Source organism: Lampris incognitus, chromosome 5 (assembly GCF_029633865.1).
Source record: "Lampris incognitus isolate fLamInc1 chromosome 5, fLamInc1.hap2, whole genome shotgun sequence".
NCBI classification, from domain to species: domain Eukaryota; kingdom Metazoa; phylum Chordata; class Actinopteri; order Lampriformes; family Lampridae; genus Lampris; species Lampris incognitus.
Genome location: NC_079215.1, coordinates 57,013,087 through 57,040,333, shown reverse-complemented (window position 1 = coordinate 57,040,333; position 27,247 = coordinate 57,013,087). Strand labels below are relative to the sequence as shown.

The 27,247-nt window shown below is 48.5% G+C and overlaps 1 protein-coding gene across 1 annotated transcript in view; it reads right to left on the bottom strand.

Annotated features, from left to right (window-relative positions):
- sorcs3a (sortilin related VPS10 domain containing receptor 3a) overlaps positions 1-4,224 on the bottom strand; it is a 397,304-nt gene extending 393,080 nt beyond the window's left edge. The window contains exon 1 of the mRNA XM_056280569.1: positions 3,520-4,224. Within this exon, the coding sequence (XP_056136544.1) occupies positions 3,520-4,224 (705 nt within the window). The remainder of the gene's footprint in view (positions 1-3,519) is intronic.
- Positions 4,225-27,247: the final 23,023 nt, after the last annotated feature.

Below are 27,247 nucleotides of genomic sequence, written 5' to 3'. Positions count from 1 at the left end.
TCAGTTGGAGGACGTCCACAGAACACGAGGAGTCCACCACGGTGGACGCAGAGCTAAGACTGAGGCAAACCAACTGCTCAGGCTAAGTTAGGGGACTTGGAGCGCAGTCTTCTTTTCCCCGTCCACTCCATTCATCACGCAAACGATCAGGACCAACAGCCGATGAAGACAAAGTAAGAGCAGTCTGGAAACACTCGAGCAGACACGCTTCCCTTTTTTTCCCTCGCCGGGCGGAGAAGAAGACCCAAGATGGAGGCCTCAGTCTTCACAATAATTATCAAAGATTTACAGCGAATGGGCAGCAGCAAACAACCCATCTCCTTTCCCTCAATACCCGACACACGCTCATTCTGGCACGCCATGGTGCAAGCACAGACACACAAACGCACACAAACGCGCACAAACACACTTGTTCCCCCCCCAACCCGCCCCAGTCATCACTTCAGGTTACAAAACAAGTTCATGCACCGTGTCATAATCAGCTCAGACACAACACTGAATATGTGGGGTTTTTATTTCTTCCCCCAAATGGGATAAACCGACACAAGCAGCCCAACAAATGAAAGTGCAAAGAAGGGCCCTCAGCCTCCACGGCTGTGAAAGTTCTTTGATTCATGTCGTCTCATTATTCTCCCCCCATTAGGACGGGGGTTTTGTGCCGGAGCAGCAGGACTCTCGCCCGCTTCAGGTTCAGAGTGACGATAAACACGATACGGCAGCCAGGCTGCAGAGATGAGTAAGTGGTATTATAAAAGCGTTGTACTGTCTGGTTACCAAGACTCCTACACGGGGGGAGAGAAAACCCTGCTCATTCATTTTTGACCCGTCGTCACATCCCAACACCGTGATCGGCTGGAGGCCCGCGCGGTGTCTGTCCTCCAGCACCAGCGGACCAGCGCCAAGCTGAGGTGCGAGGAGTTGAAAATCTTGATAAACGTTGCTTTTCACAAAGGGCTAGTGCTACAAAAAAACAAATGTCCTACTTCTTCTCTTTCTGATGCGAAGTAGGCGTTGAAGACGGGTGATTGTCCAATTAAGGGAGTTTTTCTGACCCCAGGGTGGATCTTCAAGAACAGAAAAAACTGTTTTTTAAAAATCAATGACTGTATTTGTTAGAGTTAGGTTGTGTTAGCTATGAAAACAAAAAGATTTGTGTCTCAACTACCCCGATCGGGATAAGCGGCTTGGATAATGGATGGATGGATGGATGGGTGGATGGATGGATGGATGGATGGATGGTGGGTGGTGGGTGGGTGGATGATGACATTTTAATGCTTCCTCAGTGTGTTGAAAATTCAGATGTGCCACAATGTCACTGTTTTGGGCTTTTCCCCAGCCCAGACTTTTTAACGTCCCCTCTGTAATAAAGTAATACAAATGGTTAAATTCATTAAAGCGTTACTTTGCGTTTTCTCGTCATAATTTAAAAAGACGTATTTCAAATTTATATGGTTTATTTATGTGCAATTTGCACATGTTTTATAGCGAAATGTCGCTGTCCCCCATGCATCTGTCACTACCATCACACCCAACATTTTAGAGCAATGGCTTTTTTTCAAACAACAACAGCATGGTTGCCGTGGAAACGAGACGTGCCAGAGGCGCGTGACCAGTCATGGCAGAAGCATGACTCTTTCGTGTCCACATAAATGTAAGTAGTGTGAAGAGTTATACGTCCTGATCTGTTTATCAGGCGTCATTACCAAACAAGTCACTAACCGAGTATCTTAGTACCGAAATAAGACATTTCACTTTATTCACGTATATTCTTTCCACAGTGTATGCTAGCTAACAAGTTAGCTTAGCAAGTCTAAGACTTAGCTAACTTTTGGTCCAAAAAGTGAAAGTTGTCATTACCATCACGTGTCATTACCATCACATTTTGCTGTTACAACGCTGGAAAAAAATCATCATAATATTAAACTTATTTTTATCACGTGGGTCACTCTATCGAATGTCCCTAGCCTCTACAGAAACATTACACTTGAAAAAAATACTTTAGGGTTATTACAATTTATTTATGTTTTAAAATAAAACAATATCTTATTTGAACAATTACATCTTTTTGAGCCATCAATTTGGCAATATTTTCTTATTCAATTAAGTAGAATGCCAAGCACCGCAGAAGTGCTTGGCCCCACACTCTTGTGTAGAGGGAGGGTGCTGTATTTTGAGGTCAAAAACATGATTTTCTACCATATAAAGCACAATAATGTATACATAATATCAAATATATTATATAAACTACATTAGAAAATAAATACCGAAGATATACTATAAAATATATCATGAAAATACCGATCCCCTGGAGCCGTGTCACTGGTGTTACCATGTAAGAAAAATCTATTATTTTGGGGGGGGGGGGATCACACTGATGACGTCACTTGATTTTCTTTTAGAGTTTCATACACGTATAAAAATCTAATATCTTGACAGCCATAATATCATCCATCCATTATCCAAACCACTTATCCAACTCAGGGTGGCGGCATGCTGGAGCCTATCCCAGCAGTCACTGGGCGGCAGGCCCTTATATCAATGATATGAAATTGTGTTCATGCATGAAAAGAGTGGCTGTTCAGAATGGCAAAGCCAGTCTTCTGGTAGGGTTTTTGTCATGTTGCGGGAGAACGCTTACTTCTCCGAGGACCAGTCTTCATTGCACAACACTGAACCGACTGAATGTGGTGCTATTTTCCTTGGCACCACTGTCTTAGGCAGGCGCCGATACTCTGGGTGATACTGCGGATGGCTGTAGGACCAACCTCTTAAACATCCAACCCCCGCCCCCCTCTGGAAAATCGATGGTTGTGCCTCCACATATGACACCATTTAGTTAGCGACGCAAACTGGCAGGCTTGATCACTGGCTTCCCTAACAAACAAAAAATACAAATACTACCTGGTGTCTATTAAGTGTTTTACGCGGGCCAGTCAAAGCCAATAATTTAGGGGAACTGTCATTCCCGTCATACCCAGGGAAAATGCATCACCACCACTAAAGAATGTGAAGACTAGCAATAATTTATGATTCTCCTCAATCGATAAAATTGACAAGGCAACGGAAGGGTGACGGTAACATTCCTACTGAGCGCCAGTCTCAGACCCAAAATGGAAATCTTTAAGGAAACTAAGCCTATGGATAACGTCAGTCTGGATGGGAAGTTCTTCCGGCTCCACGTTTGTAAGCATTCATTGCACGAGATGATTAGACTACAGATGCTGTCTCTCTTGCCTATGGAGAGAGTATACTCGTGGTTATTATGAATATAATAATAAGCTGCCCCCTCCCCGTGCGCAGTTCCAGTGATGGTCTAAGTGACGCTCCGCGCGGTGCGTGTCGGAGCCGCTGCACCTGTTACAGTGAGGACCCACTCGGCGCGTGCGTCGCGAGCCCCCTTCTTTCATTGTACGAGAACAAATTAAATACTTTCAAAAAAAAGTCGAATCACGCCTGGAAAGCCAGCCTAGGCAGCACGTGGAAGAAACGGGACGACCCGGGGAAAGAAGCTTCACTTACGCTGCTGTTCTGCCCGGACCAGTAGACAACCGCGTGGTTGTGCGCGGAGTCCCCAGTCAGCGAGAAAGTGCTGCTGGTGAGCTTCAGCTCCTCTTGCCGGTTATTTCCTCTCCCCTCGTCCCTGCTCCATCGGAATTCTGACCGATCCGGCCTCTGTCCGTCAGTCAACGGTCCGGGGTTGCCTCGTTCCTCCGGAGCGTCTGCGTCCAGTCCGGCACTGCCGGTCCAGCCTCTTTGGCTGAACTCGGGAAAGTGGGAGCCGCTCCTCTTCGCTCTCCGGAGCGCAGCGTCCTCCGTCGTCTCGGGCTCCCCCTGGGTACGATAGCCTGGGTGCGTTTCTTCACGGGAACTGGACCACGGGCTGTGTGCCTTCGCGCTCACTCCATCCAAACTGGCGTCTAGCGGCACATGCGTGGGAACATCCCCCGCAGAAGCGCCTCTCTGCTCACCGTCGCTTACGGCGCTTTGGTCGGTGACCACCACAAGTTGCTGGGACCGTACTCGGATAGTCTTCACGGCGTCGGGCTCCGGAGACGGAGCAGCGCGTGCATCCAGCCGCAGTTCCTCCAGGTGAAGTTGGAGCGGCGTCGGACAGGATGCGCAACTTATTTCCGCCCCGGTATTCTGCAGGGTAGAGGCGGCGATCACCACCCAGATCCCCAAAGGTAAGCGCAAGCCTAGGCAGGCGCCAGCCCGAGTCTCCATCGCCGATAGATTTCGGGGGGGGGGGGGTAACAGTGTGGAAGCTCAGCCGACGAAGAACCTCCCCTAGTCCAGGCGTGCTATGTATAGTTGCCGCTGCGCAGACAGTCCCTCTTGTTTATCTGGCAAAGTGCTCTTAAAACTGTTCACGTCCAAGAATCTGTGCTGGGGAAAGCCACCACATAGACGAGGAGCGGAATCGAAGCCAGCTGCCGAGTGTGCGCCCGGAAGAGACAGACAGACACAGAGAGGGAGAGAGAAGGGGGGGGGAGAGAGAGAGAGAGAGAGAGAGAGAGAGAGAGCGAGAGAGAGGGGGGGGGGAGAGAGAGAGATGGCGCTGAGGTTTTTCATAACCTTTAGCTCTTGCAAGAACTTTTCTCTCCAAAACCAGCTCAGGCATCGGATCCATACATGGTAATCACAACACGCTCGTGGCCCATATTAACCTCAGGATTGTTTTGCTGTTATCATAATCTGTGACATTTGTAAATCTGCTTCTCGTCATTGCATGGGTGATTTTTTTTGGTTTTTTTGTTTGTTTTTTTTTGCCTTCCCCCTGTGGTTGATGGCTTGCTTCTAACATTCGGTTCCGTTCCACACTCCGGGGTAATGTCAGGGTTTGGGCAGAGGCGAGGGCGCAGTTGCAGAAGCAGCGCGCCGTGTGCAGGAGGCATGGCCAGTCACAGAGCTGTTATTCATGGGATGAGGCAGCTCCAGCGGTGCTGGTGCCCAGGGCTCAGAGCGCGCTGATGGATTGGGCCTTATTGGCAGGGAGTTACAGCATTCCCCGGGGAAGAGGAGGCAGCGGCCTAGAAGGCGGATCAGATGCGGCAGGAAGGGGTAAGGCAAGGGGGAGGCTGGAGGTGGCGCCACGTGTGTTTTACAGCGAACGCAGGTGGAGGTCAGTTAATAGGAGATAATGAATGAAATAGCAACACACAAAAAAAAATGAATTCCCGTGCGTGCGCGCGCGCGCGCGCTCGTGTGAATAAGGTGTCTAAAATTAGCGACGAGGCAATCTCCCAAAAGAAGTGTGGGGATTCAAAGCCAAAATACGCTCAGCCGTGATTTAAACCTCGCCAGAAGTCACAGTTTATGTATTATTAACACGAGGCCACACATTTGCACAGGGGCTGTGGGGGCTGTGGAGGAGGTGGGGGATGTGGAGGAGGTGCCCGCCCGGGCAGGTGGATGGCAGCTTATGCTGACTGGTGCCTGGACACAGCCGTGGTCTTGTTTGCAGGATCGAAGGCACGCGGGCCTTCGGTTCGGCTCAACTGTGGCTACCAATACCCGCTGGTTAGGAAACCAACACATTATGCTCACCTTGTGTGTGACCGGGAATAAACGTGTCCTGACCCGGCGGCTTCACCAGGCTGCATCAACCTATCTGAGCAGCACCACTGACCAGGGCTACCACAGCAGTGAGCAACTTCTCCTTCAGCCGTCCGTCTTCACTGCTTTCCTCTGGGAGTTGCTGGATTGTTTTATCCATTAGGTGTTCCCTTCTTTCTCGTCCCCGTACAGGAGTCCAAAATTAACTTTCCCTCTCACCATGAATAGAGCTGGTTCCTGCAGCAGCGCAGAGGTTCGCATTAGAGGAAGGTCATTGATTCATTCTCGATAGCTGCTTCTCTCATTTGAGGGTCACAAGGGGGGGGGGGGCTGGTGCCGGTCCCGGCAGGCTTCAGGCAGAGAACCTCAGCAGGCTGCCGGTCCGTCTTACAGAGTCCACACACATATGCCATCCGACTCCCATCCACCCCTGAAGTATACAGGGGTGGATGGGTATACAGTATACAGACACTGAGAGAGCCACGAAACCCGAGTCACATTCCGCGGATGAGCAAACCTAGATGGCCAATAAACACGATTCTGATTCTGCTCCTGAAGGTATGGGCTATTAAATCTAACCCAAAATGCATTTCTTCAGACTGGGTGGAGCAGACACGCCACACGGAGCAGAGAGAAGATGGGATTTAGCCCAGGACCCTTTAACACAGGATGCTGCCAAGCAACAGTGCTAAGGAGGTGCAATAAAAGATGGGGAAAAACCCAATTAGTCAGGAAAACACACAACGCAATGTGCTTTCTTGCATTAGAGCAGCAATATAACGTCCACATATACCAACGACAAAGAATCTCCCTACGTTCACGTACAAGCCAAGCCTGTGACCCTGAACTGGATGAAGCTGGTATAAATGCCGATGGAGGCGTTGTCGTTCATGGCAACCGGTTTGACCCCTTTGGTCCTTCAACAGCACCGCCACCGTGGTGTCCCTCCTCTCCGGCTGCAGTCTCTTCACTCGTGTCAGCAAGACCCTGATGACAGAGTGTTACCATGACTGTCTTACTGACTCACTTCTAGGTGGGCGGCACGGTGGCGCAGTGGTTAGCGCGGTCACCTCACAGCAAGAAGGTCCTGGGTTCGAACCCCGGGGTTGTCCAACCTTGGCGGTCGTCCCGGGTCGTCCTCTGTGTGGAGTTTGCATGTTCTCCCCGTGTCTGCGTGGGTTTCCTCCGGGTGCTCCGGTTTCCTCCCACAGTCCAAAGAGTGTGTGTGGGCCCTGTGTGAGGGCCTGGCGGCCTGTCCAGGGTGTCTCCCCGCCTGCCGCCCAGTGACTGCTGGGATAGGCTCCAGCATCCTGGCGACCCTGGTGGGGATAAGCGGCTTGGATGATGGATGGATGAATGATGGATGGATGGACTTCTAGGTTTCCGTAGGATGAGCTGGTTTCCAAATGTAAATGAAACATTCACAACCGCGTTGTTGAGCAGGGGGAAGTACAATAAGTGGGTTAAAAGAGACAAGTTGGTCAGAGTAATCTGATAGACGGGCTTTGTGACAGGCTCAGACTGTCCTTCTGGACTGTGACCTTCCACTGCAGTCCGGATTTACTGTCTTTCCCTCAGGTAATGACTTCAGCCTGCCGAGGATCAAGACTGACAGATAGAAACACGCGGCGGTTCCTTCAGTTAATTTAACAGGGTATGAGAAGGCAATGATACAATAACACTAAGCACTTACATAATAAAGCACTTTTGTTCGGATGGATTGTGCGCTTTATGTGCGGGGGGGGTGCATCGTGTCATTATTCTCAGATGTTATGGTAGCACATTTTGCTCATTAAAACTGCACATCATCGCCTTTTGGGAATAGAACAAGAGTCTGACTTAAGGCAATGAAGAAGGGAAGTTGTAGTGATGTATTTGTTGTTGTGTTGTGGCTCTGCAGTGCCACTTTTCTATCCTCCAGTATGCAAACCTTGTTTTTTTTACAGCGTTTACCGATGAGCTCTTATGACTCATCACAAATGAACCCATTTAGTCTCATTTTGCTGACTGTCAGTACGGTACATATTGAGGCTTTAGGTGCCAACATTTAGCATTGTTGAAGTTAAGTCTCCCTCGTCTTCCTCTCTGTCACCCAACAGAACCAAGCATGTAGACAATATGCTCCCTTCTTAACAAAGCCTAGTGTTTTGGAAGCCAAGAACAAAGAAAATGAGAAAAAGGGAAGAAGTGTTTTGTCGAGACACTGTAGAATAACAACTCAACACAACACAAGCTCTTTGAAAGGCAACAGCTGCGTGAATGGCAGCATTCAAGTGGAGATTCGGTGTTTTAGTGTTTTAATGAGTGTTAAACGTGAGAGTTGGAGAAAACGTTCCACACCTGATCTCGATCCGCCACCCGCCTTTGCCGACATCCAGCCTGTTCTTGAGCTGTCAGTTGCCCTCACCAATGCCCAGCCTAACCTCAAGCCACCGGTCGTCTTTGCCAATGACAAACCGGACCTCCAGCCATTGACCGCACCTGCTGACGCCCTGCCTGATCTCCAGCAGTTGGCCGTCTTCACCGACCCAGAGCCAAAGCTCCCAGATCATCAGATGATCGTCTTTGTTGCCGCCCAACCTGACCTCCAGCTGCTCGACGTAGTGGGGTCCTTGGTCTTTGGGTTCCTGGTTGGCTGTTACCCTTGACTTTTGAGGTTGCCTGGTTCCAACTCTAGCGGCCCTGCCACCAACACCCACACCCCCCCTGCCGCCGACGCCCGCAACCCGAGCGGCTACCTTGTCCACGTCGCTGGACACCAGAGCAGTCCTGCCAATGTCGCCAGTCTCCAGGTCATCCTCCTGCCCGTCCACCAGAGCTGCTCTGCCCTTCAGTCCTGCATCCATCTGTGCAGCCCTCAGGCCATCTGCCTGAGATCCCTGCCAATTCAGATCCACCATCCACCAGAGAAACATACACTTACCTAATACTTAATGATATCAAATAATGAAAAATATAACCCACAATTATTTGCTATTCACCCCCCCCCACACACACACACACACACACACACACACATTGATTTCTAAGTAGGTACTTTCAATCAGTGGTAATGGTTGCTAAAACATCAATCAGCTAAAACATTAACACCACCTTCCTAATATTGTGTAGGTCCCCCTTGTGCCACCAAAACAAGCTCTGACCCGTCGAGGCATGGACTCCACGAGACTACTGAAGGTGTCCTCTGGTATCTGGCACCAAGACGTTAGCAGCAGATCCTTTCAGGCCTGTAAGTTACGAGGAGGGTCTTCCATGGATTGGACTTGTTTTTCCAGCACATCCCACAGATGACCGATCGGATTGAGAACTGGGGAATTTGGAGGCCAAGGCAACACCTTGAACTCATTGTCATGTGCCTACAACCATTCCTGAATCATTTTTGCACTGTGGCAGGAGGTATGATCCTGTTGAAAGAGGCCACTGCCATCAGGGAATACCGTGCCATCAAGGGGTGTACCTGGTCTACAACAATGTTTAGGTTGAAGGTGCAAGTAACATCCACATGAATGCCAGGACCTGAGGTTTCCCAGCAGAACATTGCCCAGAGCATTACACTGCCTCCTCCGGCTTGCCTTTTCCTCATAGTGCATCCTGGTGCCATCTCTGGTAAACAACACACACACAGACACCTGGCCATCCACATGATATAAAAGAAAATGTGAATCATCAGACCAGGCCTCCTCCTTCCATTGCCCCATAGTCCAGCTCTGATGCTCACGTGCCCATCGTAGGCACATTTGATGGTGGACGGAGGTCATCATGGACACTCACCTGTCTGCAGCTACACAGCCCCATATGCAGCAAGCTGTGATGCACTGTGTCCTGACACCTGTCTGTCATATCCAGCATGAACTTTTTCAGCAATTTGAGCTACAGTAGCTCTTCTGTGGGATCGGACCAGACAGGCTAGCCTTCACTCCCCACGTGTAATCAATGAGCCTTGGGTGCCCATGTCCCTGTGGTTGGTTTACCGGTTGTCCTTCCTTGGACAACTTTTGGTAAGTACTGATCACGCCATACTGGGAACATCGCACAAGAAGACCTGCTGTTTTGGAAATGCTCTGACCCAGTTGTCTCGCCATCACAATTTGGCCCTTGTCAAAGTCTCCCAGATCCGTATGCTTGCCCATAATTCCTGCTTCCAACACATCAACTTCAAGAACTGACCGTTCACTTGCTGCCTAATATATCCCACCCCTTGACAGGTGCCATTGTAATGAAATGTTATTCACTTCACCTGTCAGGGGTTTTAATGTTTTGGCAGATCGGTGTACGTTTGAGGTTTCCTTTCCTTTTTTGGATCCGACCTCTTCAGGCCGCATCAACTTGTCATCCACCAATTTTTCAACAGCAATTATTTTATTTGTTTATAAACGACTGGGAAGCGCAAACTGACAGGAAAACCAACTCTCACAGCCTTTCTTTCAGGTATTTTCATAAGCGGTGCGTTAATTGAATGGATTCAGCGGAGAGGTCATGCAAAGGGGCTGAATCAATAAGCACACGTAGGACGTGGTACGTACCCCACAGCCGGGGGAACCTGGGGAGTCAAATACAGCCATGGACAACATGTGACATTTGGAGAGGGCTCTCGTGGATTTACTGGCACGTCAAGCCGAAAGGTCAGGGTATGATAGAGAGACCCCAGACATGAAAATGTAACTGACCTTTCCCGCTAATAATGGGCAATGATTTAACATATGCTTCTATAGGGGCCTGGCCGCATTCACTCCTGTACAAATATAATTAGTGAGGGTGTCCAGGGAGCCATTAATAACTGCTGGTTCGAGAGTTGGGCAGTGCTGTGAACTGAGATACTCATCTGCTCTCTCTGATTGCAGAGGGTTGCTGAGGACGAACTGTACATGTATAGTCACAGTTTAAGAGTTGTGTCATAAAGACGAGCTGTCCGTGATTCTAGAACAATGACACCATCGCACAAAGCTTATATCAAAGTAAAACACCAGGGGGCCTCATGTATCAATCGTTACTATGGGCAAATTTGTGCGTACACGCCCATGGGATTTGTTAGCCTTGAAGTTTGTCTCAGACACCAGTGTAGAACCTGGGTGACCCCTGAATTTAGACACCGATTGGCTAACACTGATGTGTTTGCAGGCCGGGTCGATTGCTCGTTGCAAGAGGTAGACAACAGATGTTAGGAGGAAGGAATTACAAATAACCATCATGCTTTGCTGCTGACTGTCAGACAATCTTGAGGGCGAAAAAATTCCACAGGTGTGTACGCACAAATTTGTCCATAGTAACGACTGATACTGCACGCGCGGTGGGGGCACCTAACTGGGATTTTTAGGTTATTTAATACAAATACCAAGTTTCCTGGATAATTATACCTGCTAGCTATTATTCTTTGAAATCTGAAATGATTTTTTTATATATATCTACTATTACTTTCAGGTATTTATTTTATTTTATTTTTTTAATTCAAAAAAATATATTTTAAAAATATTTAAAAAATGTAATATATATTTACTACTATTGTAATTTCCCAGATAGATAAAACTTTAGCTATTTACATGATTTATGGTTCAGATTTAGCTGGATGTCGTGCTCGAATCCAAAGCAAACATTTGCTATATGAGCCCACTGAAGCCTCTGAATCAATGCATTCTAAGACCATGTGCCATTGAAATCCATCAGTGCTCACGTCAAACAAACACCACACCAGCTGATCTTACTTAATTAGCACATCTTTAACTACTACCACTTTCGGCTGCTCCCGTTGGGGGTCGCCACTGCGGATCATCCGTTTCCATTTCTTCCTGTCCTCTGCATCAATAAACATCCACATCAATAAACCTCCTCTTTGGCCTTCCTCTTCTCCTCTTCCCTGGCAGCTCCATATGCAGCATCCTTTCCCCAATATACCCAGCATCTCTCCTCCACACATGTCCAAACCATCTCAGTCTTGCCTCCCTTGCTTTGTCTCCAAACCGTCCAACCTGAGCGGTCCCTCTAATATACTCGTTCCTAATCCTGTCCTTCTTCGTCACTCCCAATGAAAATCTTAGCATCTTCATCTCTGCCACCTCCACCTCCTGTCTTTTCGTCAGTGCCACTGTCTCCAAACCATATAACATAGCTGGTCTCACAACCATCTTGTAAACTTTCCCTTTAACTCTTGCTGGTACCCTTCTTCGCAAATCACTCTTGACACTCTTCTTCACCCACTCCACCCTGCCTGCCCTCTCTTCTTCACCTCTGTTCTGCACTCCCCCTTACTTTGAACGGCTGACCCCGAGTATTTCAACTCATCCACCTTCGTCTCCTCTTGGAGACGTCTTCTTGCATCCTCACCATTCCACTGTCCTCCCTCTCATTTACGCATATTTATTCCGTCTTGTCTTCTCCTAGATTGCCACCTTACCGTGATGGCGAAGCTTATGTGTATCAATGATCCCAAGAGCTAGTATGACATCCGGAGCTTGGCTCCTGGTAGGGTCACCCAAGGCAGCTTGGTCAAGGGGGATGATCCAGACGAAGCGTGGATCCAACAAAGATCCAACAAAGACCGCAACGGTGGAACTGGAGGAAGATGTCTCAGGTCACAGCGGCAGTGAAGGCGGAAGTAGGCTGCAACAGAGGGTGGTCCCCATTCGTCTTGGTTTTCCATGCCATTGGACTCTGGCCGACCCCTGCCAAGGACCACGTGGTGGCTGCAGGTGCATCAGCCACTCCATGTGAAAAGTTGTCACACGCAAGCGTTTTTTAGGGAGTTGTTCCTTAACTGATGCGAGGGTCTAAGGACAGGATGCTGTGCTGCTGTAAAGCCCCTTGAGGCAAATTTGTGATATTGGGCTATACAAATAAAACTGACTTGACTTGACTTCTACCGCACACCTCACCACTGTCACACTGCCCTCATACATATCCTGCACCACGTGAGCTTCCCACACGCTACGTCCCCCTGGCGAAACCCCTCACTGTCAGGTGAAAAGAAGCGGCTGGTGACTCCACATGTTTTGGAGGAGACATGTGGTAGTCTGCAGCCCTCTCCGGATCAGCAGAGGGGGTGGAGCGACGACCAGGACGGCTCGGAAGAGTGGGGTAATTGGCCGAATACAATGGGGGGGGGGGGGGATATTCCCATCAGCAAAAACTTCCCACTTGACACTGCACTTCTTTGGGTCCTCAGCAGTACACATGCCACGTGTGAAGTCGATCAGATGAACGGTTGTGGGGAAAATTGAAAGACAGACACACACATACAGACAGACATAGTGAGAGACAGACAGAGACTCTTTCTACTGTGGTTATATAGCGAGATGCTTAGATTAACGTTCATATATGAACGAGGCCAGACTATCCAGCCTCACTTTGCTGTGTGTTGAGTGCGACATAAACATTGACAAAGACAACGTGGTTGGCAGGTTTGCCACCATGAAGGAAAGCGAGATATGTACAAAGTCTGTTAACCTGTTGGGCTCTTCTGCTCTATGGAGGATGGTGGAATACCCAAGCGGACCACATTAAACTACAGCAGGCTGAGCAGGGACAACAATTAGTGAGTGAAACATCCGTATTTATTATTGATTAAGGTAAATTTTGCTTATGAAAATATCGTCAGGTTAATCGGTTGTTTAACTTGATGCTTCAGCCGCTTGTGTCCACGATCTCACCCTTTCTTTCGGTCACGACCCAAAGCTCCTGACCATATACTAGGTGAGGGTTGGAACGAGGGCTGACTGGTGAGATCGTGGATACAAGCAGCTGAAATGAGTCTCCTCCGTAGGGTGTCCGGGCTCAGCCTTAGAGATAGGCCGAGGAGCTCGGACATCCGGAGGGAGCTCGGAGTGGCGCCGCTGCTCCTTCGCGTCGAAAGGAGCCAGTCGTGGCGGTCCGGACACCTGATTAGGATGCCTCCTGGGCGCCTTCCTTTGGAGGTTTTCCGGGCACGTCCAACTGGGAGGAGACCTCGGGGTAGACCCAGAACTCGCTGGAGGGACTACATGTCCACTCTGGCGTGGGAACGCCTTGGGATCCCCCAGGAGGAGCTGGAGGGCGTTGCTGGGGAGAGGGACGTCTGGAGTGCCCTACTTAGCTTGCTGCCACCGCGACCCGACCCCGGAGAAGCGGTTGAAGATGAATGAATGAATGAACTTCATGCTTACCACATCTCGACACTTGTGTGTCACTGCCTGTGGCTTGTAGACTCTCTACTTTGAGTTTGAATAGGCCGGGTCCGCGGTGGTGTAGCGGTCTAAGCATCGGCTTTGTGTCGATGCAGTTGCCCACTGGGGACAAGGGTTCGCGCCCCGGTCTCGTCAGATCCGACTATGGCCGGATTCGATGAAGCAGCAATAAGCGGCACCGCTGTCTTCGGGAGGGGGCGGAGTCGGCTTGTGTTCGTCACATGAATGCGTCTCTGGGTGTGTGGGAAAAAGCAGTGGTTCGGCCTGGAGTCGACTCCATCGAGACTGCCGGCCGGAGAGATGCAGTTGGCGAAGGCATGCAGCACGAGGGTGGGCGTTTGAACTAGAATAGGGATCGATTGGCCACTAAATTGGGGGAAAAATCAGAAATACATTTATAAAGAATGAATTTGAATAGGCCTTGTAGTGTTATTGACCGCCGCGTGTATTTTATGTTTATGGGGTAGTCCAACCTTGGTGGTCGTCCCGGGTCGTCCTCTGTGTGGAGTTTGCATGTTTTCCCCGTGTCTGCGTGGGTTTCCTCCGGGGGCTCCGGTTTCCTCCCACAGTCCAAAGACATGTAGGTCAGGTGATTCGGCCATACTAGATTGTTCCTAGTTATGAATGTGTGTGTGTGTGTGTGTGTGTGTGTGTGTGTGTGTGATGGCCTGGCGGCCTGTCCAGGGTGTCTCCCCGCCTGCCGCCCAGTGACTGCTGGGATAGGCTCTGGCATCCCCGCGATCCCGGGCGCAGGATAAGCAGCTCGCATAATGAATGGATGGATCAGGGTTATTATTATTATTATTATTATATGTATATGTAAGACAGACATGGTACTGAGACAGTGCACCTGGCCTGTCGGTGTCTATCGGCGGTGGTGTTAAACCGTTCGTCAGTTGGTGCACACAGAGAGCAAGTAACGTATTGTAACGTGCATGGATAAGAAGACACGCTAGCCATTGGCTCGCGGGTCTGGTCCTTTAGTCTAGCGGTTAGCGATGTCTCCTGCGGTGCGGGCGATGCGGGTTCGCTTCCCGGCCGCGGCAGTTCCTGTGGTTGCGTTGTCCCCCGAATTCGCTACAGTATTATAACTACGGAGGACCGGGAGGAAGTGAGACCCTGTGGCACCCTGTACTTTCTTCTGCTTAATTAACTTAGACCTGTTGTCCTCATTCGCAGACACTTATTTACACGTTATTTACACGACCGCTAGAGGTCGCTTAACTTTAAAACTTAACTACGGGTCGTAATAAGCTGCCTGTACAAACGGTCCCAGGGGGTCGTTTTTTTGGCGGAGGACAGTCTCATAAATGCAAATGTCCCTGACTGACTGATCAAGTTACACAACTGGGTCTCTGGATCAGGTGACCAACAACGTCACCGAAGTTACACGATTGGTCAGCCGAGCGCGGAGAGGCACGCGGGAGAACGCACAGTTAAAAAAAAAAACCCAAAATAACAACCGATCTGATAAAACGCTCCCCGGTGAGTTCGCAGAAGGACTGAGCGGAATCTGTGGCTGCTAAAGCTGCGCCAACGAGACACACAGAAACCGCGTCATTCTCAGAGCACCCCTGACTGCTGCACTGCCATGCAAATGGCGTCTCGGTGCTCCACTGCTATTTGCATGTATTTACATGAGGTAATGTGCATGCATTTTGCACTAAATCGGCCCCTTTCTATGCAAATGAGCCTCATTGCAAAAAAAAAAAAAAATGGCCGCGTCTTCAGAGAGTTGGTGGTAAGCCACGCCCAGACTTTTCCGGTGAACATGGCGGCGGTGATTGTTGCCAGGCAAAGGCATCGTCCCGCCCGGCGTGCGCGTCAGTGGGTATTTTGAAGGAGAACGTCACTTCCTGGTTCGGCCGCGAGCGGAATCAATTCACAGGCAGGTTGCGAGGTCGAACAGCTCCCGCTGTGCTTGACATCAAGGATGAATGCTGAACCTGCCTGCTGTGTTCTTGGCGCAAAGCCACCATTTATTTACCCCTCGTCAAACTGCCCGCAGCTGCGAAAGCTTAAGGGCGTGTTTGCGCTGGAATATCCTTTGCGCAACATGTGTGTTTGTGAATCGGCCGTCGGGATGGCGCAGAGCGCAGTCGCAAGTGACGCACAGTTCATGGCGCTGGCGGCGGCCGCGGTCCATTCTTTGCGAATTCGCCTGTGAACACGGCGAGTCTTAGAAACACGAGAGACAACCGCAGATAGAAGCGGAGGACAGAGGAGGAGGAGGAGGAGGAGGAGGAGGAGGAGGTAAGAGACCATTAAGTAGGTAACCTGTACGTACCATTACATTAAGTTCTGTTTCAAACCAAACCTCCCGAGATATGAGTAGAGAGTGTTGTTCTTAGGGGGCGTCCGGGGGGCGTGGCGGTCTATTCCGTTGCCTACCAACACGAGGATCGCCGGTTCGAATCCCCGTGTTACCTCCGGCTTGGTCGGGCGTCCCCAGAGACACAATTGGCCGTGTCTGCGGGTGGGAAGCCGGATGTACTGGAAGCTGGGTATACCGGGAGAAGGATGCTGAGTATGGAGCTGCTAGGGGGGAGGAAAAGAGGAAGGCCAAAGAGGAGGTTTATGGATGTGGTGAGAGAGGACATGCAGGTGGCTGGTGTGACAGAGGAAGATGCAGAGGACAGGAAGAGATGGAAACGGATGATCTGCTGTGGTGACCTCTAATGGGAGCAGCCGAAAGTAGTAGAAGGATAGGATAGGATGGGATAGGATAGGACAGGATAGGACAGGATAGGATAGGATAGGATAGGACAGGATAGGACAGGCTAGGATAGGATAAGATGGGATAGGACAGGATAGGATAGGATAGGACAGGATAGGACAGGATAAGATAGGACAGAATAGGATAGGATAGGACAGGATAGGATAGGATATGAGCTATTTTACAGTTGTGAATTTTAAAATGACTTTATCAGAAGGGCCCCTTGAGAATGCTTCACCCCCCCCTGTGCTGAGAACCTTTCCACCCCTGTCTACCACACATGCATTTTGCAGCACTGTCACATGTGACAGCTTATGTACTTATAGCATGTTACTTCTCCTTAAGTATCTATGGGCTGTAGTCAGGAGAAGCAATAGAGCAGGATTAAATATGTGTAGTAGTAAATCAGCTATTATAGAAGTGTGGCATTTTTTGGGGGGGGGGTTGTATTTTTTAAAAGTTAGTTGTCATAATGGAACATTACTGTCAGTTGTAATATGCTTTCCTAGTAAAATAGTCTTAGTGGATCATAACCTCTCATTTGATGGGATAAACGTGTAAGAGGCAATAAGGGGCAGGTTGAGATGTTGCTGCATCGACGGCAGTTATGATTCTGACGAGAGACTGAAGGTGGAGGGGGTTACTGGGGTCACGATGAAGTCAGTGCCCCGCCGCTGCCACAGCTTTGCTCGCCAGTGCTCGGTTTGTTCTGGTATCAGTGGATGGGGATATCCATCTTCACCCTCCAGGTGTCTCCACAGGCAGCCAAACACCCAACACTGCTAAATTCACGAAGGGCATCGCAGGTAATGGACCTGGCCTAGATGCATTATTTAGACAGACTTCAGGGACACGTCACGGCTGCAGTAGTAACTCAGGGGCGACGCTTTGAACTCGATCATTTCTCTTATGTGAGAGATGAGAGAGTGAAAGGATAATACAAGTGAGTCACCGAGGAAGGCCTCCTCCTGTGCAAAGTGAGCTGTAAAAAGCCTTCCTTCATTCATTTATTTTCTTTAATCCCTTTTGGGGACAGTAGGGGCTGAAAACTAGCACAGGGTACTTTAGGCTAAAGACAAGGATCTGGTACTTTCAGTAACGCCTTTTCAGGAATGAGGAAAACTCCTTATTGTTAACACGTGCACTGAAAAAATATTAGGAAAGAAAAATAAGGTCTTATACCTGTAAGTACTTTTTATATTTCTTTTATAGTATTTCCATCGCTGTCCACAGAATTCCATAATATGTCTTGTCTTCCATTTAAATATAAAAATGAGGATGGATTACCAACCGAGTGTTTGGGTCTCAGACGGTGAAACAAATCCTGTTCTCTTCACTGACACTGATGTTCTCCTGTTCACTCTTATTATTATTATAGTTATTGGGGCAGCATGGTGGCACACTGGTTAGTGCCACCCCCACCACCAGCAGTGGGTTTGAGCCCCAGGGTAAGTCCAACTTTGGGAGTTGTCCCGGGTCATCCTCTGTGTGGAGTTTGCATGTTCTCCCCGTGTCTGCGTGGGTTTCCTCCGGGTGCTCAGGTTTCCTCCCACAGTCCAGAGACATGTAGGTCAGGTGAACCGGTCGTACTAAATTGTCCCTAGGGGGGAATGTGTGTGTCGGCCCTGTGATGGCCTGGCAGCCTGTCCAGGGTGTCTCCCCGCCGGCCGCCCAATAACTGCTGGGATAGGCTGCAGCATCCCCGCGACCTTGAGAGCAGGATAAGCAGTTTGGATAACGGATGGATGGATGGATGGAGTATTTCCATTGCTTCTCAGATCAGTCATTTTGCCCATTTGATAACCACCATGACATGCTTACATTGCAGGCCCAGCCCTCTAACACCTGGTTTAGATGGTTCCGAAAGTGATTCGGCCTGTGAGATGACCCGCCTGCTTAACGATGGTGTTGTGGAGGATGAAAGAAAGTAGACGAGACCACTTCTCCTTTTGACCACACAGCCGTGGGGTCGTTTATTTCCTCCAACAAAAACTAAGTCAGCAGTTCCATCTGCTAAACCTCAGCCTCGTGTCTACCCACAATACCCTTTGCTAACCCCCGCCCACTGTCATATAGGGGCCTTCTCTGGCCCGCATGGTGAATCCGTAACCTGCAAGTAGGTCACTACAGTGTAGCCTAATGTTTTCTATGGTAGCCACTGACAGGTTCATACACTGGGTCAAGACATGAATTACTACATTAGCTTGTTGTTTTAATTGGTCTACATGCACGGTATGTAATTTTCTGCCACAAGGGTCTCTCAATCAAAATAATAACAAAAACGGAGTGAAGTTAAGTGGGATCATGGGAGTTGTTGTCTTCATTGTTAAACAACTACCATTGCCAATTAAAATCTATCTGACATGACTCCTGCAGAAATCATCTTCACGGATGAGGCGATGTATTAAAGTTTTATTCACATTGCGTTTAGCCACGTTTATTCATGTTATGACATTTCATGTTAATAAAATGGCCGCAAGTTATAGCTGTCACTACCCGATCTGAGTCAACCGTAGATGTGAGTCGGTCCCGTGCCAAGGGGATAGGACACCACAGACAGGCGACCAAATGAAACAGGCCGTTACCTTGCATACAATTAAGGATTTCTCTGCGTTTGAACATTGTTGGAAACATTTGGGAGAATGCAAGTACACAACTCGAAAACATATATAACATAGGTCTAGTGGTTTTTAGACATTTTAATGTGGAAATCATACACATTTTAGCTTTTAATTCTCACGGCACAGGAGTGTCACAGTGTATTCTGTGGGATGGCAAAGGCTTGCAACACTTTTTAAGCACTTATTCAGCTGGACAAGAATTACTAATGGCATGACCTTATCTAAAGGGGGGGGGGTACCTTGGCTGCCAGAGTGGCGTCAGATTGAGTTTGCTGCTGGAACGACAGGACGCTGGTGTGCATGTCGCCGCTTCTCAGTCCGAGTAAACTTGTGCTTCCGTTTGTGCTTTTCCCTGCTTGTGCTTTTCACTACAAGTACAAATTGTTGTGGACTGTCTCTGCCACTTCCTACCTTACCGCAACATTTTCCAGTCCAGTTTGATGGTTGTACACCTGCAGCTCTGTGTACTTACCTACTCCGCCGAACAGCTGTTAGCCTGCTGACGTCATCACTTGTCAACTGCCTGCACGAAATAAAAATCTGGATGTCATTAAATCTACTCAAGATGCATAAAAATAAGACAAATAGGGGGAATAGCGTGATCCTTCCGAGCGCCATGCCCCCCTGGTGAAACTCCTTACTGCCAGGTGAAAAGAACTGGCTGACATGTTGTAGTCTGAAGCCTTCCCCGGATCTGCAGAGAGGGTGGAGCAGCAACCGGGACGGCTCGGAAGGGCGGGGTAATTGGACGGATACAATTGGGGAGAAAAACGGGGGGGGGGGTATATACACTGCTCAAAAAAATAAAGGGAACACCTAAAAACACAATATAGACCTCGATGAATGAAATATTTCAGCTGAAAATCTTTATTTATTAGACAGAGGAATGTGTTTAGAGCAAAATAACCTAAGAATGATCAATGGAAATCAAAATCATTAGCCCATTAAGGTCTGGATTCAGAATCATACTCAAAATCAAAGTGGAAAATGAGAACATAGGCTGATCCAACTTCTGTGGAAATTCTTCAAGACGATTCAAAATGAGGCTCAGTAGTGTGTGTGGCCTCCACGTGCCTGTATGCACTCCCTACAACTTCTGGGCATGCTCCTGATGAGACGACGGATGGTCTCCTGAGGGATGTCCTCCCAGACCTGGATCAGGGCATCGGTCAACTCCTGGACAGTCTGTGGTGCGACATCACGTTGGCGGATGGTACGAGACATGATGTCCCAGAGGTGCTCGATTGGATTCAGGTCTGGGGAACGTGCAGGCCAGTCCATAGCGTCAATGCCCTCGACATACAGGAACTGCTGACACACTCTGGCCACGTGAGGACGAGCATTGTCATGCATGAGCAGGAACCCAGGGCCCACTGCACCAGCATATGGTCTGACAATGGGTCTGAGGATCTCATCCCGGTACCTAATGGCAGTCATGGTACCTCTGGCTAGCACGTAGAGGTCTGTGCAGCCCTCTAAGGATATGCCTCCCCAGACCATCACTGACCCACCGCCAAACCGGTCATGCTGGAGGATGTTGCAGGCAGCAGAACGTTCTCCACAGCGTCTCCAGACTCTCTCACGTCTGTCACATGTGTTCAGTGTGAACCTGCTCTCATCTGTGAAGAGCACAGGGCGCCAATGGCGAATCTGCCAACCAAGATGTTCTCTGGCAAAGGTCAATCGGGCTGCACGGTGTTGGGCTGTGAGCACAGGCCCCAATTGTGGACGTCGGGCCCTCATACCATCCTCATGCATTCTGGTTCTCACTGTTTGAGCAGAAACCTGCACATTAGTGGCCTGTTGAAGGTCGTTTTGTAGGGCTCCGGCAATGCTCCTCCTGTTCCTCCTTGCACAAAGGACCAGATAGCAGTCCTGCTGCGGGGTTGTTGTCCTCATGCGGCCCCCTCCACGTCTCCTGGTGTACTGGCCTGTCTCCTGGTACCTCCTCCATGCTCTGGACACTGTGCTGGGAGACACATCAAATCTTCTTGCCACAGCACGCATTGATGTGCCATCCTGGATGAGCTGCACTACCTGAGCAACTTCTGTAGGTTGCAGATACCGCCTCATGCCACCTCTAGTGGTGAGGGCACTAGCAAAATGAAAAACTAACCAAAGATCGGCCAGAAAAGATGAGGACAGGCAAATGGTCTGTGGCCACCACCTGCAAATCCATTCCTTTTATAGGGATTGTCTTGCAAATTGTCTAATTTCCACCTGGTGGAAATTAGACAATTTACCAACAGGTGAAATTGATTCACAAATCAGTGTTGCTTCCTAACTGGACAGGTTGATATCTCAAAAGTGTGATTGACTTGGAGCTACATTGCATTGCTTATGTGTTCCCTTTATTTTTTGAGCAGTGTATAAAACAGAATGTCCTACCACAGCAAGTGAGAATAGTAGGGAAAAGATTTACTCATTAGCCGGTTGGGAAAATAACAGCAGTGTTAGTTTTTGTCCATGAGGGAGAAAAGATTCAGAATGATGCCCTTTGGCAAACCAGTGTAGATGTAGGAGTCAGCTGATGCCCCTCCACCTCGAGGAAATGGCTAGCACTAGCACTAGCACTAGCACTAGCTTGAGGCCAGAAATGCTGCTGTGGTCAGTGAACCCAGTGTACCGTGTATTTTGCTGAGCTAACTGTGCTGTGGAAGGATGCAGTGAATGAAGCACATCATTAGAAAAAGTGTGGATATTATGAGCATAGGCGTCGCCGGGTCATGTTGCCGGGGCTTAAGCCCCGAACGTTCTGGGTGTAGCTCCGAATATAATGTTAAATGTAAGCCGATGTGAAGCCTGACAAAAAAAAAACGTAACACGTGTGAATGTCCGATAGTCTTCATAACGCAACAGCCTGTCAAAATAAATGCAGGTCTCTAAACTAACTTCGTGTGTGTGTGGCCGCGCATGCGCGGGAGGGTCTGCTGGTCAGCGCCGAGTCACGTGACACAAGTTAAAGCGGGAAGAGACGAGTGGAGGAGAAAATGGCAGAGCGCGCAGGAGGAAAAAAAATACACAACCCAATCTTTTTGGATTTTTCCAAACGAGAAGGAAGGGTAAGAATTTAGCCTATGTAGTAACTTTTCAATAATGGCTGAAATTGCCTGTTGATTTATGATATGAATTGGATTCGGCACCTACAATCATGGTGAAGAAGAGAAATTCTCTTCATCTTGATTGTAGGTGCCGTTTAGCTAGCGGGCCGTACTCGTCTGATCCCTCCGCATGCCTTTAGTGTCCCTTAGCAGGGTTTTCTCGTAAATAAATCAAATTTCCATAAAACGAACTAAAACTGTAACGACTCATTCATAAATAATTACTACTAATATTTTTAACATCACAATTCATAATCTGGAGAGTACAATTTTTGAGGTACACATTTCAATTTTTCAATGATTAAGACATGTAGTTTCAATGTAAATAAGGTGTCAGGGTGCATAAAAAAGCATCAAAATAGAGCTTGTTTATAAAAAAGAATTCGGGGGGAGGATCCCCCCCAGACCCCCCTACAGAAGTCCGGGCTAAGCCCCGAAAGTCCTCGAAACTTGGAAACGCCCCTGGTTATGAGATAGTGGCAGAGGCTAGATGGAAAGCTAGAGTGGGATGAAAGGGGTCACCCCCCACCCCCATCAACCCCTACTTGTAACCAACCTCAGCGCATTGTGTGCCAGGCATCGTGACTGAGATAACACCTGCTGGCATCGGTGCATTTGCAAATTCAGTTTGATCCTCCATTTTTGCTCTACGGTAGAATAACTGGGTCAACATTAGCTATTCAGATTCCCATTATGTAAAACTGTGATGATTGTACATCATGCGTGTTTCCCATGCAAACCTGCCCCTGCCCAGTAGGCGCTAAGTAACAAGAATCCAAACTCCTTGAGCAAACGCTTTGCCTCGCCTTATCTTGCCACTTCTTTCTACTTCACTTCACTGGGGCCACCTCCTCTCGGCCTCGGCGTGCAGAGCAGTGCTTGTTAATTCTTCTGGCAGGGAGGAAGGTGTCACAGAGAGAACTTGGCGTAGTCTCTTCAGCCGTCCACCTCAGGCAACTTGTCTAATTAACTGCTTTGGATTGTAACTCTGATTTTCTCCTTAGCTTAGTTGACTCTGGCTGTCTTCAGCAGAGCACTTCACGCTCGACGCCAGTCTGAATTTAACCGCGCTGAAGGAACTTTTTTGATTCACTTATGGAGACCAGCTCTAGGTGAAGCTGGGTTTGGAATTGCTCCAACCTGTCTGTTCGCTTGAACCAATTCCCAGTGTCAGATGGGTGGGCTTAATCTTGTGTATGTGTGGGTGGGGGTGGGGGTGGGGGTGGGAGGTTGTTAGCCGCTGGTTCATAAGCAGCAGGTTGAGTCACTTGGTCTTGTTGTGACCACTCTATCAGCGGTGGTAAAGTTAGACCCACCCAATTCCCACCACGCATCATGGCTGCAGAATGAAACTATCCATTTATCTCACATTGCTGAGTTCAACACAATTTCTAACGAGAGAGCCCTGGGGGACAGCACAGCACAGCAGGGATTTCATTTTGCTGGTAAAGTGATTCGTTTTCAAAGCCATCTGAAGTGTCATTCTTAATTATATTGGTTTTGGCCTTCATTGAGGGCCATGTTCACATCTCTAGTTGTCTCATTTAGTGTAAGGATTATATGTGACATGTCATATATATATATATATATATATATATATATATAATCAATTCAATTTATTGTCATTAAAACAGTTAAAATTATATATAAATAAAAATATACATATATAGTATATATTAAATTTATTGTCATTAAAAAAATGTGCAGGTACATGTTAAAATGAAATATATATATATATATATATATATATATATATATATATAAATGCCCTGTGATGGCCTGGCGGCCTGTCCAGGGTGTCTCCCCGCCTGCCGCTCAATGACTGCTGGTGACTGCTGGGATAGCTCCAACATCCCCTCGACCCTGAGAGTAGGATAAGCGGTTTGGATAATGGATGGATGGATGGATGGATGACTATATATATATATATATATATATATATATATATATATATATATATATATATATATATGTGTGTGTGTGGTGTGAGAGTGGACCTTTTTCAATCAAAGACAGCAAAACGGCAGCATCCAACACGTGGCTTAGAGAGAGAACCCTTTACCCATCAGGCCTTTCTGCAGGTGGTGACTTCAAGTTCCACTAATCACATCCAGACGACTCTGTTATGGACACGTCCACTGCAAAGCGTCAGTGTAAAATGTAAAATGGCTACGACAAACGAACGTGGAATACACGTCCCTGTCGGGGGAGCCTGCGTGTTTAGGTTTTACCTCGTTACAGTCCACAGTAATGAGGGGTCTTTAAATCCACAATCACATGTGTGACCGTGGTTGTACAGGAGTGTAAGTCAGTTTCTGAGTGGGTTTATGAGTGGAAGGTTCCGGGACGCTGGACTCCAAACTTGACCCTTCTGGACATGTCCTAGGCCAAACTCAACAAGTCACCAGTGTGGGGAAAGATGCCCGCCTGGTAAACCCAGTGACCTGCCCCCCCCCCCCCCCGCAGACTCACCCCTCCGGCGGCTGGCTCAGGCTGTTGTGCCAGTGAGCCTGCCTGTGAGATGAACCACTGTAATTTTTATATTCCTTTCTAGCCCAATATGTCCCGTATGACCGCCTTTGAAGGGTTTGTGCATTGGACGGGGGCTCGGAGTAAGATAGGATGCTGTCTGAGCCGGTCTGCGGTGTGAAAGCAACAGCGTTGCGTCACATAGGAATCAGGAATCTGGAACATTTATTTTTCATTTCCATTCATGCACTTGCATATATGAAATGAAACGAAATATGGTCTCCCCCCAGCCCACAGCAGTGCAACACAAAGACAAAAACACACATCCAAACTACAAGAACACACATATCCAAACTACACACAGACTACAAAACACACATATCCAACATATAAAAAAAAAATAATAAACTGAAAAATAATAAATACAAATATTGAAATAAATAATAATAATAATAATAATAAAATAGTAGTAGTAGTAGATTAAAATAAATAATATTAAATAGTGTGTAATAAAACCGCTCCATTCAGTCCCAGGCAGTGTTACCACATACCATTTTCCTCTCACCCCGTCTGGGAAAAAAATAAATAAAATCAAATAAAATCAAATAAAATCAACGTCCCTTAACCAGTGCAAAATGACGACTCCCCTACTCAAGAAGCACGCCAGCTGGCGTTATTATGAAACCCACTGCTTTTCTGGGCAAGACACGCCCTGTGTAGCATTCAAGCGCTAGGATTGGCCAGGCGTCCAAGCGCTAGGATTGGCCAGGCGTCCATGCTCGCGCTAGGCACGCCCACGAGCCTACTCGCTATTAAAACGAATGGAGGATTTGAGATCTTTGACCACCTCCGACGCAAACCGTGTTTGTTTTTGTGTGATTGAATACACTTTCCCACACGTTTTGTGTGCCCTTATTAACAAGTAGTGGTTATCGCCACCAGCCAACTACTTAATACAGGAGAAATTAGTCCCTTTCAGGAACTGTTGCTGCATAATATTATATCAGTATCGTAGTAACTTTTGGACGATAGGCTGACGCTATTCAAAGCCACGTGGGTTTTTTGTTAGCTTAGCTATTTTTTCCACAAAGGGACACGTGATTATTCGGTATTATGTAATCGGTTGGTCGCGATAATCGCAGCTTGTTAATGAGCACACACAAAACACGTGGGGGTCACAAATTAATAACACTTTAATCAGAGAGGACACCAGAATGCCTTTAGCCTGTTCTTTATTAGAGGTCTGGTAGCAGAGGCGTTAAAGTTACTACGATACTGATATAATATTATGCAGCAACAGTTCCTGAAAGGGGACCACTACTTGCTACTAAGGGCACACAAAACGTGTGGGAAAGTGTATTCAATCACACAAAAACAAACACGGTTTGCGTCGGAGGTGGTCAAAGATCTCAAATCCTCCATTCGTTTTAATAGCGAGTAGGCTCGTGGGCGTGCCCGGCGCGAGCATGGACGCCCGGCCAATCCTAGCGCTTGAATGCTACACGGGGCGTGTCTTGCCCAGAAAAGCGGTGGGTTTCATAATAATGCCGCCAGCGGTGCCTCAGCTGGCTGCAGCGCCTCTGCTGTCAGGTGACAGAACTGCCGTACCTCTGCTCGTAGTTCAGCCCCGCCCCCGGCCCCGCCCCCGGCCCCTCCAGCCCCGCCCCCTCCAGCCCCGCCCCAGCCTCACTGTAGTTCTGCCTCCTACCATCACATTTAAACAACGGCCACCTTTACATAATGACGCACGACGGTGCACGAGTAATGAGCTGGCGGAGGTGCGAGACCGCGGCGTGGTTTCCCCCAGCTCCTTACCAAAGTGCCCTGACCTTTTAACCGGAGGCACTAATTGGGCCGGGCTAACCTTTAAGAGGCCAGCTCTGAAGTGAGACCGGCGCTCCCACGTCGCCTCATTAAAACCACACTGGCTTTGGAGTTCGCTTGCTCCTTCTCCCCACCGGCGCGTGCAGGCACAGCAAACAGTGGCCGGCGCGAGCGGGGGAATACGCCTCAGCGAAGAGCCGCTGAGCCGACGCCCCGGGACCTGGTCTTTAACCTCGCCGGCCGACAGGGCAAGCTGCCGCTGCTGCTCGTCCGCGTACCGCTTCCATGTGGGAAAGAAACACAACACACTGACGAGACCGTCGCATTGTGTGCAGGAGTTCATCTTTATGTTTGACTCGCATGTCTTATGAGACCACGGCTCAGCTCCTTTCCTACACATACATGATAAGAATTATAACTATGAATCAAGTCAACATCATGTATGTTGTTTACAAGGAAAGTGCAGGGCAAATGATGGTTTCTGTACATGTCCCATATAATGTTTATAGTTTTTAATTATATGTCTGTTATAAATACATTATATATATATGTGTGTGTGTTTGTGTGTCATGGCCTGGCAGCCTGTCCAGGGTGTCCCCCCGCCTGCTGCCCAATGAGTGCTGGGATAGTCTCCCGCGACCCTGAGAGCAGGATGAGTGGTTCGGATAATGGATGGACTTCATGTGTCCCTATACTGACACTGTCTGAACCTGGACCAAACTGAGTTTAAAACGGGCGAGGCGCGGTTTGCCTGCTCAGCCCCCAGAACAGCGAATTCCTACCATGCAACCATATGAATGCAGTCTG